The sequence below is a fragment of the Corapipo altera genome, unplaced genomic scaffold (assembly GCF_003945725.1).
Source record: "Corapipo altera isolate COAL_440 unplaced genomic scaffold, ASM394572v1 52, whole genome shotgun sequence".
NCBI classification, from domain to species: Eukaryota; Metazoa; Chordata; class Aves; order Passeriformes; family Pipridae; genus Corapipo; species Corapipo altera.
Window position 1 is genome coordinate 4642742 of NW_020884930.1, and position 18342 is coordinate 4661083.

General features: G+C 37.6%; 1 protein-coding gene across 4 annotated transcripts in view; it reads right to left on the reverse strand.

Moving 5' to 3' along the window:
* Positions 1-271: 271 nt before the first annotated feature.
* The window catches only part of RAD54B (RAD54 homolog B), a 64424-nt gene continuing 46353 nt past the window's right edge, over positions 272-18342 (reverse strand). For 3 of the 4 annotated variants that reach the window (XM_027659092.1, XM_027659093.1, XM_027659094.1), the window contains 9 exons: positions 17920-18145; positions 12835-13042; positions 12132-12271; positions 11254-11544; positions 9722-9897; positions 5983-6244; positions 4625-4691; positions 4113-4313; positions 272-1094 (listed from right to left, as the gene is read on the reverse strand). In XM_027659092.1, coding sequence (XP_027514893.1) covers positions 868-1094; positions 4113-4313; positions 4625-4691; positions 5983-6244; positions 9722-9897; positions 11254-11544; positions 12132-12271; positions 12835-13042; positions 17920-18145 — 1798 coding nt within the window. In that variant the 3' untranslated portion in view covers positions 272-867. The remainder of the gene's footprint in view (positions 1095-4112; positions 4314-4624; positions 4692-5982; positions 6245-9721; positions 9898-11253; positions 11545-12131; positions 12272-12834; positions 13043-17919; positions 18146-18342) is intronic. The other variant, XM_027659091.1, reaches the window with a different exon arrangement.

The following is an 18342-nucleotide window of genomic DNA, read 5'->3' on the forward strand; positions in this document are numbered from 1 at the left end:
ACGGAGCCTTAGCTCAAGGTCTTTCAAATTCTGTAAGTTTGCAGTTCTTCTGAAAATTATCCAATCTTATGCTCTTGTGGGCCTTTGAAAATACTTCACTTAAAAGCTACAAACTGATTTTGAATGTTTATGTTTTCAAAGAAGAAGAAAAATATAGTCATTAAAAAATAAACCATGAAAATATGCTCAGTACTCAGTGTTTGGTAGAAAGTGTCCTTAAAAGGAGTTAACTAAATGTAGATAAGCCTGTACTCTGTTCGTCTGAGAAATAAAGTTTATTTTCCCAAGTAAAAGCAATAGGAGAATTTCAGAATATTTTGACACAGTATCAATCTGTGGCCTCAGATTTTTGGACTTTAGTGACTATTGCTCTGAATTTCATAAAGTTGTAAATTTGAGTGAAAAAATATCTACCTTGTTATAAAGTTATAGAGATATGTAATTTTTCACTGTCATAACAGAAATCCAAATAGAATCTTGTTAACAGCATATACCTGTATATAGCATTGCCTAATCTTGTAAAATCTGGCTGAAGAGTTGCCAGCTTTACAAGCAGTAAATCATCATGATCAAATGGAAACTATAAACCAAAGTAGACTTACAGTAGGAATGTGCATAAAAACAATCTTACTAATTTTGTAATCAAAGGAATAAAAGACTGGAAAGCAAAGTTAGCTTCAAAAATCTGTATTATAATTACAGCAATTATGTAACTGTAACTTTGTATAAACACCAGGAATCACATTTACTCAGAAACTTCATCAGAAACACACAAAACAAAACTAGGCAAAAAGAACAAAAGGTAACTGCACATCAGTTGTTTACTTGGCCCATGACCAGAAGGATGCAAGTGGCAGGGAAAGGCACTTAAGTTTTATTAGGTGGGGAAGTTGAATTGGTTACATTCTGGAAAATGAAAGAAACATTCTCCTTTATCCTTTCAAGGAAAGGATCAGCAAGAGTCTGACGTTGCCCAGCGAAATGTTTCCACTGCATCAACTGTGACATGGAGAGTGGTTTCTTTGAATTAGTCTTCCCATGGTTTTGTCCAAGCTGGCAACTTCTAGATACAGAAGGCTTTTCTGAGGAAGTATCTGAAAAAAATGATGCAGTAGAATAATCAGAGAAAAATAAGACAGGAAATTTCAGTCTGAATCAATAAGCCAGTTGGTGATAACAAATGAGAGAAAATAGAACAGCATATATAATCCTTCTGTGTCAATGAAACCCAAACATATGTATTCACAGTAAGAGGGGGAAGGCTGTTTCTTGCTCAGTGATTGAGTTTATCAAAATCACCATATGCTAGCATAAAGACAAATCCTTTTACAGATGGATGGGACAGGAAATATCTTTTCTGGCAATTTCCTTTCCTCTATCTTCCTTAATTCTGTGACATTTGGGCTGCTCCCATTCTTTAAGTAAACCTGAATCTAGATGTATGGTGCAGCAGAATTCACACTAGCTTCAACTGCTTCCCAGAGGAATTGTTCCAGACAGCTAAGAATAGTTTATGTAGCTCTTTCATTGACTCAGCACACTAGATCTGTACACTCTGTACATCCAGATTATGCCAAGTTGTTCAATATACACAATACTATATATCACAGTAAGGAAAAGAAATTGCTGTGAAGCACAAAGAGATGAATTCACTTTCAACAAAGGATCCTAAAGCCCCAAACAGTACCCAGTCATTGCAGGGCATGTCACAGATTGATGGTTTTATGATTCATCTGATGCATAGGAAAATGAACAAATTATTTTGGATAGGAAAAATTGCATCACTGCTGTTACTGGTTTAAAACCTGTTACCAAGTATTTTCATAGCAGCGCTATGTGCTCCTTAGGAAAGACCAGGGATGTAAGTAGCATGACTCAGAGTATTCCTGAGTTTTTTAAAGTTTTGAAGAGTCTATAAAGACTCATACAAGACTTTCCGTTTGACTGACACATGATGCACATTTCAAGTAGACTTGAAATATATTCTTTTACTGGCCAGAAGAAAATTTAGAATAGATGCATTTAGAGATTCTGCATTCTTAACTCCTTAAATTATAATATGATGAGGTAAAACAATAGGCTTACAGTTTTGTAGCTGATCTGAAGGCCAGTAGAATAGCAAGCAACACATCTGCATGATCTACACACAGGTAATTTTCTCCTTTCAAGGTTCCTGTAGTTTCCTAAAGATGGTCCTAGTGTGAATGGACCACAGGAGCTTGGTCAAGAATATCCAGTCTTACTGGTGTATATCTAATGGAGATCATTATAAAAAGCTGGTATATTGTGAAGCCTGTATTATATTGTTTGGAATCATACTTGCTAAAAATGGATGAGACAAATCAGTGAGAGTTCTTGGCTTTTCTGTGCACAGATGTTCCCTGATGCAGTAATTTGACAGTTTTCTGTTCTCAGGAAAGGCAGAGATCAACTAGTGGTAGCTGCATGCTGGTCTGATCAAACTGAAGACCATGACTCCAAGCAATTTCACTAGGGAAATGATGAGCCAGCTTGTCACCTGCTCTTTAGAAAATTAACCTTCCCCTCACTCTGTCATTACCACCACTTAAGTCTAAGAATGGCCTTCAGGCTATTCCTTGATTTACTGCCAAAAGTTTCTGTTCACTGGGACCAGGATATAATTACCCTCGATGAAGTCCCAGTTACAGAATTCAAGAGACTAATGCTGTGGCTGAATTGATGGAACCAAGAAATGTTCAAAGCATAAGATAAGAAGTCAAGAGTGTTAAGACAGTTGCAAAGTGCTAAATAAAATTACACGGACCAGTGTTCATCACAGCAACAACACAAAATTTCTCAGGATTTCTGCAGTCCAGAAGCCGTACCTGCCTCACTGAACACCACTGAGAAAATCTGGCTAACATTTAACATGAAAGGTGCCTTTCCCACACAGATCCTGTAATAGTACCTAACTGGAGGCTGGTATATTTTAGAACATCACTTACTCATGCAAAAACAGAAGGTCTAATTTTTCAATCATTAAAGAAAGATACAAAGATGATTTAATCAGCATGTGGAGCAAAAATAAAGGAGAAAATCAAATTCTTATGGCTACAGAAGCCCTGTGCTTTTACTAGCCAAGTCCTCTCTGTTCTGGGTAGAATGAGATGAGGAACAAACAGAATTCTAGCCTATTACCTGAGAACATGCAAATCATCAAGCAAAATAGTCCCATATTGGGTCCACATTGCTTCATTTCTTGCCCATGTCTATTGAGAACACACGCTCTTGTACCCATTTCTTGAGTCCTTTTTATTGATGTATTTGTGTGCATTTAGAAGATATCAGTATTGGTACCTCACTATCACACCTGTAAATAGTGTACAGGGATATTTCATGCCCAAAGCAAATATATCAGAGCAACAGACACTCTTTCCTTTAAGAAAGTAGATGAACTATGAAAATTAAAATGGATAAGATGCAAACACACCTTATGACAATTTATTTTTTCTTAATCTTTCTCCTAACTTAAACCTATATATCTGTATGCAGCAAGGTATGAAACCAATTTTGATATGCCAAAAGAATGGGAGACAGGTTCCTACAGAAAGGATAGAGGCAAATATTTGCAACCTGACTTTACAACTGCCAGGGAGTCTTCCAGTATTTCTCAAATAACTATTTTAATCATGCTGCATCAGCTTTAGTTGCATGCTGCATCAGCTCAGAAATGAAGGCTTATATACAGTGAGCTTGTGCAGATCTTCATCTGGTATAGCTACCCTCAGATAACCTGCCTTTTAACTAGCCCTTACCAGCTACTCATTACTGTCCTTGAATATTTAGAAACAGAACACCATATTGTGTCATTTGATTGTAAGGAATCACTAGTTGAGCTGGACATAGCTAATTCAAATTAAGAGGCATAATAAATGAACTGGTTGTTACTGCAAGGAATTAATCTTTTCTTCTCTTAGTTTTGTCAAGGGCTCCTACAGATTAGATAAATCAGCCAATATTTGAAAGACCCTATAATGAACTTCACTATTTAAATCCTATTTTACTGAGCATCAAGGTTTTCTCCAGAGATAGACTGTATATTCAGAATGGATTCCTCAGCAATGGCCAGAGATAAAGAAAAACAAACTCACTCTGATGGTCAGTCTTTCCCATACAGTCACACTCAAGCAAATCATGGGTTACACAGCTGGAATCTTCATGAAGAGTAAAGAGATTTTTAAGCTCCTCAGTGGAAAAATGGATGTGTTCAGATGTCTTGGAAAGGTCTACAACTGCCCCGGAAAGGTCTTGTTTGCTAATCTGTCTTTGATAAATCTTTTCTTCTATTGAGCCTGTATTGAAAAGAAAAATGAAAAATACATAAATTGGGATAGTTTTTGACCAGAATTTGCAAAGAAGAAGTCAAATCCATTTCTTGAAAACAGTATACATAGAAAATGCTAAACCACTATATTCAGTTATTTAAGCAAAAGCAAAGCAAAAGCAAATAAACCAATGTGATGTCTCCATTTTAATTGAATTCAGAACAAATAATATGTTTTTAAAGATTGAGTGATTTCCAAAAACACTCTCTCCCTTTCTTTTATGGACAAAATTTCAACAGCTGTCTCACTCAACGGTAAGTTTGAGCACCATCTCTGACCTGTGGTTAGCAGCCTGTAGATATGTACAGTATGTTTCTGACCATCTCTCCACACTCTAGCCATAGCCTGAAGAAGCAAAAAGATGAAGGGCATTAACAGCTTACTTCACAACAATATTTTAACTAAAATTTGTAGCCTCCACTGATTGAATTACCAGTTCCACTCCCTTGTCCAAAAAGATGTTGTCCAAATAAAGCATTCCTCAATAACTGACTGTTTTTGTGAGTTTTCTGGTATTAACTATAAACAGTTTTGAAAATCTAATTTACTTTCTGCCATATATGCTCCCCTTTCTCTCTGTACACTATAGTAGGAAAGTGGGGGCTTCAACTCTTTCCTGCCAGAAATCCTCTCTTCGTATTTGTTTTCCAAGCACTAACAACCATTTAATATTTCAGGAATACTCCTTGTTCTCCCACATCTCCAAAATGTTTTTTTACCACAATATGTCTTTAAAAGTGACTTTTCCATTTCTTTTAAAAATCTAAAAATGGTGGTTTGTATGCCCTTCAACAAACAAAACGTAAAACTGAGTACTACTATATGATTTTTTTCAGAATGGTATGGGTTACACATACATACTGGGTACAAGTACCCACAATATGGTTTGCAGGCTCTGGCAACCTGTAGCAATTTTGTCTGATCTAGCAGACTGTTTCAAGCAACAAGACAAGTGACCACATGAGGGTACTAATTCACCCTTAGAAGAGGAACAGGGCCAAGAATCAGAGCTTATTTCAGGTACTAAGCACACACCATTGCTCCACAATAAAAAGTTTCTTACTGAGTTCATAAAAAGATTTTTTTAATTGTTATTGTTAAGAACTATTTTAACTGAATACTCTTATGCCACTAAATAATCCCTTGAGGCAAACAGTGCCTTTACAAGAATAGCACAGCACTGGCTTTGTTTTCTTTCTTTTGGCATCATAACCATGGGATTTTCTCATTTTTGTAATTCTGATCAGAATCTCTCCCTTTTTCTCAGGGATTGCAAATCAACAGCAACATTTCCTATGCAATCTTATCCTGTTTTCCTTTTCTTTTTAGAAACATAGCAACTCTCCAGTTAAAAAGATGTCAGGAGACAAAGAGGATACATGATTCACTCCTCCAAAGAATTTAATAGTTTTATTTTTTACTGCAAGAGGCATTCCAATGATCCCAATATATACAATATGCTAGAGAAATATTTCCTCTTTTCTTCTCAGAAAGAGCTTTCCTTAAGTATTGTACTTGTCCAGGCACAATGTGACAACTGGGAAGCAATAAGACAGGTAAAGACAGGCAATTCAAAATCAATCAAGAATTCATTTGATGCCCATCCCAAACCACACATACATAGTTGTTATCACACCTGAATATCCGTAGCTGGATTCCAGTCGATATCATATAGGATCAAATGAGATGCTCCAACCAGATTCAGTCCTACTCCACCAGCCTTTGAACTCAGCAAAAAGATAAAAGCTGGACTGAATTTACTATTAAAAGTATCAACAATTTGTTGTCTCTGGGAGACAGGAGTATTTCCATCAAGTCTGGTATAAGAGTATCCATAGCGTTTGCATGTCTCTTGTAATACGTTTAATGTCTGAGTGTAATTGGATACCAGTACGACTCTGTCAAACAGTAAAACAAAGTTATCATCTTATGCCTTGGTAAAACTAAAGTCTGATAACAAATTACTGAAGACATCTAAGAAAATAAAATTAAAAGTCAAGCAAAAATTACACATTAACCTGAGGTTACTTTTATTTCCTAAGAAATAAAACATTTCCTATTAACTAGAATCACATACTAGATCTGGATGTCTTATACCTACTGTCAAGCATTTAGACGCTAAATAATTAATGTTTCCCTTTGCAACAGAATTTGGCATAATGCACAGATTGCAGGGATTCAGAACCAATCACAAAGGCAGATTTTTCAAAAAATACCTCTGTTTTTACAAAAAAGCTGTTGTTAAGGCAGCATTTGCAGAGGATGTTGTAAGAACTAATAAATAATATATATGTGATTCCATTTACTGAAAAAGCTACTATGAACTCCTATAGAAAACCTCAGAAAATTCTAATAAGAAACATACTGAAAGTGGAGTAGGAAAGTCAAGATTCTTTTTGACATTTTATGATTGAAAAGAACTGGGATGAAGGCTAGTGAAAGATACCATAAACAATACAGTTTATGGTAGCCTGTTGTTTTTTTTTTAAAAAAAACAAAATAAGTCTGATCTAATGACCCAAACAATGTTGGTGTATTTTCTCTGAAATTTTGCCTAAGTAAGTTTCAAAGATCTGCAAATCTAACATTTCTGTCCTCCCAGATATTGAGGATGATTCTACTAAGTTGACAAATATCTTCTGAATTTAAGCCATAAATAAAATAATAGGGACAGTTAGGGCATTTTCTACCAGATCTTGTTCAGAGGTCTTTTGTAATCCAAAATAGGTGCAACAAATTTCATTATTTTTAAAAATAATTTTGATTAAAAACAAGTTCTGAGGAATTAGACAAATAATTTCATGAAAAAACCAGAAATAGTAAGATTTTTAAAATGTTTTAGAATATTTTTATTATTACATTTTACAACTGAACTACATCCAAGACTTGTTTGTAAAGACTTCGCAAGATTTACTATTTTTTCTCAATCAACACCACATTCATACCTTTGTTTTCCCTCAAAAATAGAATATAAACTTCAGAAGAGGACCAGAATTGAGTCTGTATATTGCAAAAACTATTTAGTACCCACGAGAGAAGAGACACAAAAGAAAAAGGAACAAAAGAAAGCACTGAATTAAATCAGTAAAATAATGCCTCAACAACAGCTGTAACTCAGCATCTCCTACAGTATTGCTACAGGGAGATGTGCTTTTTACTGATACCCCTGTTTTTTCTGACCTACAAGAAATAAAGCTAGTACTTTAGATATTTAGCTGTTGCTGGTCTCAATGGATTCTAGGTATACCAACTCCAACAACAGGCTCATCTTTCTGATTTGTAAAAAGAGAATATCTTCATACTGCATTACATCGCTGCCAAGAGATCTCCTGCTACTTCCCATTAGTGAATTACAATGTCCTATTTAAGCATCAATTGAAAGAAAAGCTAAACACTTTTGGAACAGCTGGACTTTAAGGCATGAGTCCATAAAAAATTATCATGTGACACCAGGTCATGTGAGATTTCCACAATCAGCAATTGCACAGAAATTAATCATGTGCATCCTATTACTCCATGATAAACAGAGGTTTTCCTACATGCCAGTGGCATACCACAGGGGAAATAAGCAGTTCCAGTCTCATCTGTTGAGACTGGTTGCCCTGAACAGAAAAGGCAGCAAGCACTGAGCAGCTAAGTATGATTAAAATAACTTATAATCTAATAATGAAAATATTTGAGTGCAATGTAATAGATTGATACATCTCTTCAAAGAGATACAAAGCATTGGAAACTCTCTGCAAGCAAAGCTAATATACTACAAGGTGTGGTAGGGAAAAAAAGGTGTTTTTTCCCCCTGGAGTTGAAAAAATGGTAACCCCCGAGGGGGTGGTGTCCCTTGGAGTTGAGCCAATCAGCACTCCTGCAAAATATAAACATATCACAACCAGACCAGAAAAGAAGGTTGATGAGGTTGTTGATGGAGGAGAGTGGCCATGTTCTGAGGCCATGAGGAGAGAGGGGCCCAGAGCCCCACTGGGGGCTGGCTCCCCCCCCAGCCCTGGCTGGGGGCTGCAGGAACTGGAACAGTGTTAGACTGGGCCAAGTATCTGTACCTGAGAGCTGGGAGTTTTTCTCCACTGTGAGTGGGCAGCTGGAGCAACAGCAGAGACAGCAGTGAACGGAGGCTACGGCTGAAAGCCAAGACATAAAGGAGAAGCAGCAGAGACGGCATGCAGCAACGTAGAGAGAACTTCTGCAAGGAGAGAGAGAGAGAGAGAGAGAGAGAGAGAGAGAGAGAGAGAGAGAAAGAGCAACAGAGCAGAACTAAGCTCTACAGAGTTTTGGCGTAAGAACTGAACCAATTCCCCCCAAAACCCCTCTGAGACCTCCTAGAGAGGAGGGGTGGTGGACTCCTACTGGATGGAAGTCCTAAAATGCAGCATGCACCAGGGAGAGAGGAGCTAAGAAGCTCAGATGTCCCAGAGCTGGACCGGGATGGCCAGACAGAATGTGGAGGGGGTGACCTTGGCCCCCCCCCCCCCCCCCCCGCTGCTGCTGCCAAGCTGGCAGCAGCTGAGACAGAGCACAGGAGCTCTGATAGAACAGTTGAGGCAAAGACTTTCAACTGAAAGCTGCACGAGACGTTCTGACTCAGGAGTAAACCCCCTGAGGAAAAGGGACCGTCATGAAGACCCCCTGCACCCCTGCTCATGGTGACGTGAGCCTGTCCTTGCTTCACAGTCCACGGGAGAGAGAGAGACCTTTGACTGGAGTTGAAGGGCTGAGAAGGGGTGAGAGGAGACCCCCCTTGTGTGTAATGGAAGGAGATCCAGCTACAACAGTCCAGCTACAGCTGCTGCATGGAAGAGAGGCTGCTGCTCTGAGAGTGGAAAGGATCTTCCTTTTCCCTTCTGGACTTGGAGAGAGAAGAGATCTGATCCATTGTAAATACTGCTTTATCATAGGAGAGATAGTTAAGATTATGTATATGATGTATTATAATATTTATTTGTGTAGTTATTGTAATATAATTCCCTTTCCCCCCTATTGAGTCTTGTGTTGTGCCTGGAAAACCCATCTCACACTGGGGTGAGATGTGGGAGGGGGGCTTGGACTTAGGAATTGGATTTTAGGGGTCTCAAACTACGACACAAGGGCTGTAGCAAATTATCTTACTTGCTGGAATTTAGTGTGAAAAATACAAGTATTTCTATCTGGAAAAAATATGAAGAGCATCTTTGAAAATTATGTCAGCTGCAAGTCCTAGTTAAACAAGAAAGAGCCAGGACTACAATACATAAATACATTTGGCACCTCTGCAAATACCTGCAATGCCTTTATTTTGAATGTTATGCCCCCATGCATTTGAAAAGCAAATCAATATTCAGAAGGTCACTCCCATTACCTCCCTTCCAGCTTTCTTTCACACTTGCCTTTCAGAGGAGTTGAGCTCACGGATTGCAGCTAACAACTTCACCAGCACCTGCAATTTTCCTGAATCAGTTTCAGAGAAAGTGTCCGGAGTATAATCTTGTGGGAAGACATCTATTACACCTTCGTAGAGGCTGGACTCATCAAGTTCCTCAGACACAGGATCACAGCTTTTTTCCTATTGAAAATAAAAGGACTACAGTTCCATATCCCCTCTAACATATTTTTTTTAAACTTTGCTATATTTTTATTACGACAACAAAAGGAGGCATCAAAAGCTGCCACAAAATAGTGTATCATGTGATCATGACAACCTCTCAGCACTGGACTGAAAGCAAAGTTTTAAAATAACCGTGAGTGTTCATTTTGGTTTACACCCTCTAATCTAAGACACTATTTGCAGCTGAATAGAAAGTTGAAATATTTAAAACTGAAAAATGTATAAAACTTCTCTATTTAAACAACCACACAAATATATATTCACAGAAAAAAACCATATCTAAACCTTGGGAGTGAGGAGGAAATCAATACACTGTTTATTCTTTCTAAATCCCGTAATATTTTCCATGAACTTCCTACTCATTCACTGTTTAGGAAAATGCTGTCATTAAGATTCAGTTATACAACTGGAAATGAAGAAAAGCTAGCAAGCAAAACCAATAAAATAGAAGAAATACAGGTAATATCTTGCTATACTTAGAAAATCAATGTTTCACAGGGAGGAAAAAGCCAGACTAAATGTCAAAACCACAATGGCAATAAATGACTTGCACATACAGTCCTTCCTATCCCTGTATTTTCTGAAGGCTTATGCTTTTGCACATGAAAAATTTCTAATGCTTATACTATGAAGTAAAGGCAATGAACTTTACCTGGCAGTGCTGAAAATTACAGGGAGGTCTGTGCTGTGGACATTCCTACAAAGTCATGAGGTATGTCATTTAGGAAAGATTTACATTTCCACACACCTTACTTGGAATTCAACTAGTGGCCACAAAAGTTACTATTACCAAGTTCTAATTGGCATACTATTTACCTACAGGAATGAGAACATTTCTATAGAAATAACAAGGTCTACAGCACGACAGGATCCCAGGAGAAGTGGAAATGGAGACATCCAATCTTGGGCCTGCAGCTCCCAGTGTCACTGAGCTTGAGAAAGCGAAATTGTCATGTGGACAGGGAGGATTCAGAGGAATCAGTAGACAAAGTATGTACAGTAATATCTAGTTAACAGTGTCCTTCATAAAATTCACATTTACGAGTATTTTTGTAAATATTCAAAGACAAGATTAAGAAGGAAAATACATGGAAAAAAATACCATAAGGCAATAGGAAACTGAAGAGATACCTTCCCTGAGTACATTCAGATTTCCTAACATTTGTTTGTGAAAGCAGATTTCCTAAAGCAAGTTGTACGTGAGAGTATGGAAATGACCTTAAGTGACATGCACATTGACCACAACATAGTTTTAGTAACCTTTGCCTGCTGAAATGGCTAATTGCAGGCACCCACCCCTATCCAAATAGATACCTTTATAGCTTTAAGCAGAAGACATGGATGATTGCAAAGTTTTTTCAGTGCTCCTATACATATTAGGTGAGGACTGTTTTCCAGCCTGCCTTGTAAACAGGATGTAATAACTCGAGAACTAAGCAGTTTTCGATACAATTCAAGCTGCAGTGCTGTTGGTCGGCAGAAGATTATGCTCTCCTTTTTGGGGGGCAGAAATTTGTTAATAACCTCCTGTGTTCGCCTTAGAATAAAGAGTCCAGTGAGGCGTGTCAGTTCTGCTGCTCTTTTTTCTCCTAATTCCTTTTCCTCCTAAAAGAACAAACCACAAAATTAATTATAATCTTGTATTTCATCAGAATGATGTTCTGTATTATTTTAATTAGGTATTTAAATAAAGTTTTAGAAGTATGATACCACTTTCTGACATGGGACTGTAATGACCAATTTTTCTCCAATTAGTATCACTGCATTAGCTTAGTTCTACATCAGGTTTCTAAAGTCTTTAAAAAAGGAAGATAACGTCCCAGATGACATCCAAGGCTTGAATTATATTCTAGAATTTCTCAAGGTGCAATAAAATCATGCAGATTTTGCAGTGCCGTGGAAAAACTAAGCATTAATGAAGTATTGTCACGTGGCAATGCACATGGCATTTTGGGGAATGCAAGTGTTGGAAGAACAGTTGTTGCCTGCAAATTAATTGGCAGCTGAAATGAGGTGATCTCAACATACGTGTACTCCTTCTGCTTCCTTTGGAGAACAAGTGAATTTACTTCAAATAGAAAGGTGAAAAGCTTCTGCTACTGTTAGTAGTCCTGAGCTTCACTTTATTCCATAGAAAGGAAATTTCACTTTGCTGTCTATGAGTTTTCTTCTGCATTTTTTCAACGAATTACCTTTGTTGCTGAAGGTTCTCTAGATCTGACAATTGGTTCCTCATATATCTTCCTATATGTGGATAAAGAACCAAGTATTCCGGGATTAACAAACTCTATTAAAGCATAAAATTCTTGCAAGTCATTTTGGATTGGAGTACCTTGAAAGAAAAAAAAAAAATTCTGCATTCAATAACTTTTTCTTGAAACTGATGAAAGTACAACCATTGAATGCAGGGTTTAATGTTGACAATGCATCTTGAAAATAGATGTTTTGTTTCAATAGGAATTACTCAGAGTCCCGAATTGATCTAAGACTTTATCATGAATGACAAGATACTGTCCTCCTAACTAAACAGTCTGCACATCTAATTTTCTGACAAAGGAATTTAAAAAGTCAAGTTCTAAATCAATTTTATTAAATAACTACAAAGGAAAACAATAAGCATATGCAAACAGAGTCCTGCTTTCCTTATAGAAGTTCCCAGACTCCTTGCTTGCCCCAGACACTGACAAATTTTGACTTTATTTAAAAAACATTGGAAATAACCTGTATTTACTGTATTTAATTTAATTTACTGGTTTTTTCTGCATTTAATACCCATTTAAAATACCCATGTCAAAATTCATATTGATCTCCTGCCATACTTGGAATACCTTTTTCCTTTACCCAACCTAGCACTATTAGCATAGCAAAATATTAAAAGTAACGATAGATACTAACCAGTAAGGATAATTCTCCTCTCACAAGACAGACTGGTGAGGGCTGTAGTTGTCTTAATAGTGCTATTTTTCAGACGATGTCCTTCATCACAGATTAGGAGGTTAAATTCTACAGCCTGAATTTGATCCAAAGATCGCAATACCATCTCATAACTGATTATCATAACTGAATAAAGTGGAGAACCAGTGAATTCTTCTGCTTTGTGGTCCTGCAGGTATAAAGAAAAATACATCAGACAACATACATCTTTGGAGATCACTCATCATATTCCTTAAACATCCTGTACCCAGAGAAATTTCTTCTAGCATGACACAAGACATTTACTATCTCCTTCATGAGTCTGGATTATTGATTTTTTCCTAATTTGCAAAGGAGATATGGGATCTGATACAGCAATTTAGAATTTCACCACCTCATTAAAAGAAAATTTATTATTCTTTTAGGCCTTCAAATCCTCTGAGACATATTACCGTGAAGGTGAAAAGCACAGACTTCCTGCAACAGCTTCCCAGTGCTGGCGTTTGGGTAAGCTTCAAATGAATAATTAAAGCCAAGATAACAAAGAGCCATAGGTAGCTCCCCATACATTCACTTTGGGATTTCAACCTGCAAGGTGCAGTAATGTGGTGCCATAGGAAGTTGCTGCATTCTACCAAAATTCCCCTTGTAGTTTTAAATTGAATATTATATTATTAAATATTATGTTATACAAATATTATTGAACCTATTGAAAATGTTTTATGTATCAGATTATAGAAGAGCAAAGTTCAGATTGCTCAGAGCTCAGTTGGGAGGGATTCTGTGGGAAGCCTCCATGGAGGGTAAAGGAACTCACAAGTGCTGTGAGTTTTTCAAGAACATTCTCCTGGAAGCATGAAAACAGTTCATCCCCTTTAACGATACGGGAAGTAGGTGGAGCAAGAGACCTCCTTGGCTCAACTGCAAGCTTCTGCATCTGACTGGGAAGCCTGTCAGAGAGGGAAAGTCTGAGAGAACTGGGTTTGTTCAGCCTTGAGAAAAGAAGGCTTAGAGGAGACCTTATCACCATGATCCAGTATCTAAAGGCTGGTTGTAGAGAAAATGGAAACTCCCTTTTTACCAGGCGTCACATGGAAAAAGACAAGGGGTGATGGGTACAAGTTATTCCTGGGGAGATTCCAATTGGACACAACAGGAAATTTTTTCACAGTGAAAACAATCAGCCATTGGAATAATCTCCCAAAGGAAGTGGTGGGTTCCCCAACATTGGGCACTTTGGAGATTTGGCTGGACAGGGTGCGGGGCCATCTTGTCTAGACCGTGCTTTTGCTGAGAAAGGCTGGATCAGATTACAGAATCACAGAATATTCTGAATTGGAAGGGACCCACAAGGATCATCAAGTCCAACTCTTAAGTGAATTGCCCATATAGGGATCAAACCCACAACCTTGGTGTTATCAGCACCATGCACTAACCAACCGAGCTAATCTCAGAGATGATCCTTGAGGTCCCTTCCAACCTGGTATTCCACCATTATTCTATCATTTACTTTGTTACTAGCCCTTAACATTGATGGGTTGGCCAATAGGTAAGGGACTCAGGAAATAGAGTCCCTAACCAGCCCCAGAAAACTTGTCTGTCTACTGGTAGATTTCCAAACCTGGTACTACTGGTCACAAAATGTCTCTGAGCATCTCCTCTTTTACATACCACTCAAGCCCTTTTCCTTCAACAGACACAAAGAATTTTCATGTCTATTGAAGGAAATACACACGATGAATAAAAACACATTGTAATGGGACAGTGAGCTTCTTCCAAAAAAGGCTTCCTAGAAATAGTTACATTTCTGTGCAGACTTGTGAATGTACTAGAGTTGTTTACCTGTCTTGCAATTATGCATAAAAATGAAAAAATCTACTCTGGGCACGTCCCTTACCTTTCAGCTTGGGTCCAGATGCCAATTTCCTGCCTGCTTCTTCCTACTTCCTAACAGTGTTCACTAACTAAGCAGGCTATGAGTGCAGCTGACAAGCTGAAGAACCTCTTTAATCATGACAGCAAATCAAGCTAGAACCTCAGAAGATATTTTTATTTCCAAACAGGATCAGTTACCAAACACAGACAACTAAATCTGGAGCCAGATGGTGTAATGCACTGTAAAAGCAGCACCACTTAATTATCACAACGTTTAGAGCCTCCTAGCAGGTGAGTCAGATGAATCTATGGGATGAATCTGGCACATTAATCTCACAAAGTACATTGAGGTGGATCAATCCCCCACATCCTGCTCACAAAGAAGCCCAGCACATGTTGAATGAAGCAAGGATTACTGAGGAGCAGGTAACAAGGGCATGCACCTATTTCCCCAGGTGTTTGGGATTGGATTTGAGCATTCCTGTTGTTCCCAGTACTGTAGTTAACTGACTGTTTTCTGGCAATATTTTTACTGACATTTTTAAAAAAAGGAGCAGAAAATTTCCCAACACATGAACAGAGACACAGAGAAGCCCTGTAGACAACACTCAGTGTTGTTCCTGCCCAGTATTCAGGTCCACATTGCAGCCTTGAACACAGAGGCAATGCCTCTCTAAACTTCTCTTGCAATGGTCAAGCATCAGAAGATGTCCAGAGTTCAGAAAACATTTTGTTTTCCTACACTTTCAGACGGTGAGGTGAGACTGCAGGAGAGGGATGAGGCACTGGCAAACAGCCTCCAACACCCCTCCTCTACTAAATCATCAACTCTTCTGGACTGTTTGAACCTCTTAAAAAAAAAGTAGGAGAGTCCTGGCATATTGTGAGTTCCCTGCAGATAAATATAATATATTTCTGCCTGTATATAAAAACAGCAGTGGATGATGGACTAAAAATTAAAATAAATTTACAAGCTAATTTCAAGTAATTAATTCATTCTCTTAACTGGCTGCAAGATATGTCTGTATTATAGCCTCCATTTTCACAATTACCCAAAGTGACTTGACAGGTTTAAGCGAGTTGCCTGGAGCCACATATGGAGCAATTGTCAATCAGTATTAGAACTCCATAATGTCCCAGACTTCCTCTTTGAATACACCTTCCTTTGCATTAGTTTAAATCCAATGTAGCTGGTGAAGAGTAAATTCAAAAATGCTGAATCATAAACAATGTAAACCTTCAATAAATTATTTCTCAAGATTTTTTGACTTAAAAAACAAATTCAAACAATCCCAGTAGAAGTGATACTCTGGAAACACAGAAAGGAATAATTCTCTCAAACACATCTCAAATGGTGATAACATGGATTAACAAGACCTAACATCAACTTTTGTGGGGATGCCTTCATTTTAAAAGAGATGTCCTCTATATGACATCTGCATTTTAACAGAATTAAACTCTAATCACATTTTGAAAGCAGATAATGGTCTGGTGTTTTGAAAAGTCTGTTACTGAGGGGTTCGGATCAGGTTGTGGTGTTTCAGTGTGAAAGTGAGGAAAACATTTTAAAAAAGCTGCCAGCTCTTTAAATACATTCCTCAAAGGCAAGAAGATAAAAAAACATTTGAGACAAGTTCTTCCTTTTGAGTTATACTGGAGAAGTAACAGTATGGTAATTGATGTTTTTCCAGAGATGACAGACAGTAAATTATTTGGAAATACCTCATTGCACCCCAGGCAAGTCATATTGTGTCTTCGTTTTGCATGACAATGTATTCTTGCTATTTGGGAACAAAATGTTAAAAGCTGCTGAGTGTCCTCAATCAAATGGGTCCAACAAGATATGTAAGAATATTAAAGTTATTTAGATTTAAAGAAAATGCAAGCTACTGTAATTTTGGGCCATAGTAACTGTCATCAAAATCAGGCTTTCTCCTCCCAACATTATTCAGAAAAAAATGCAAGAAAACATTCAATTATCTCCAACTATCCTTTCAGGTGAAAATGTTGCTATATTATATTTTGCCTTGTATCTGCTTCTTTTAGGAACGTTCATATTTCCCATCCTAACCTATATTACATTACAGTTCCTAACAAGTCAGTTTGCTTCATTTTCACATCTTGAAACAAGCTACTAAGAAAAGCAAATGATGCTAGGTGCACCTATTACATGTAGATTGTCTTCAGTGGAAGATCAGCCATTTCAAGAGTTCGACAATAATGAGCGGAATTTAAAGAAATAATTATTGTTACAAAATTTTCTACACTCTACCAAGAAGTTAAAAAACAGGTTGAAAACTTCCATTTCATCTGAAATATTCACTCTTCCATACAGCCAAAAGGATAATGTAAGACACTAAAGGCAAATCTGGTTGATGTAAGAATTGGGTGACCTTTAGAATGAAGTACTATTTGTTTCTTCAAGATACTAGTATGAAACTATTAGATTAAAAAATAATTTTGGAATACAAGTATCTTAATCTCTGTTGCAAGCACTGATGCAGGTACTACAAGCTCTCCACTTCCTTGGAACTCCGCAATGTTAACACCAGCAGGAACAGCTTCACTATAGGAGGGGACAGGGATCAGCATCATCCCGCTTCTTAATGGGATTTGTACTTGTCTGCATTCTTCTACAGACGAGAGATATTCACATTACCTAACACTGAGACTCTAGGCTTGGTAACTCAGGAGACCTTAAACCATCCCTACAGAAATCTGATTCTTGACTGTGACAGTAAAGGGAATAACCTTCTGAAGTAACCAAAACACACAGTTGAAACAAATCAGAAGTTTTCAGTACAGAACAAAAGCAACTATCACAGAAACAAAGTAGATGCTCTGGTACATCAGGTAGGGAAGGTGGGCACTTTGACAGACAACAGAAAACTCTTTAAACTGAAGAGGCACAAGGAGGAGTGTGTCACCTTTTACATCTTCACAGGAGAAACCTGAGGAAAGATAAGACAGATATATGCTACACAGGCAGGTGAGCTTGAGTTATGCCCTGGTTACTGACAGCTGACTGCCCATATGGACAATTCTCTGAGGAAGAAATAAAGTATTACAAATAAATATTAACAGAGAATTACTAGGTTTGGTCTCTAGTTTAAAAAAAGGGGGGAAAAAAATCACAATTCCTATACTCTGAGCCAAATATTACCTAACTTCCTTTTGGAAATAAATCATTACCTGATCAACTGTAAAGACTTTGATCCTTTCACTTCCCAACCATTTCTGAAATTCTTTTTTCCAGTTTTTTACCAGACTCCCAGGGGTGACAATTAGTGCCCGCTTTAGTACAGGTTTGCATCCATAGGCCCCTTGACGTAGAAGAGTCCAGACAAGTGCAATGCATTGCAGTGTTTTTCCTAAGCCCATTTCATCAGCAAGAATAGCTCCAAATCTGCCACTAACTCTGTAAGATATAATGAGGCAGTGGTAATATTTTAAAAGACATATCTATAATTATTTACAACTGGTTTAGAGATTTGCTTCTGTGGTTGTTTTCTGAAGTATAGAGAACCTATTTATACTTACTATGCTCTACTGGAGGGTTTAATTCAGTTATATCAGAAGACCTTAGAGTGAAAATCCTTTTCTATATTATTGCCT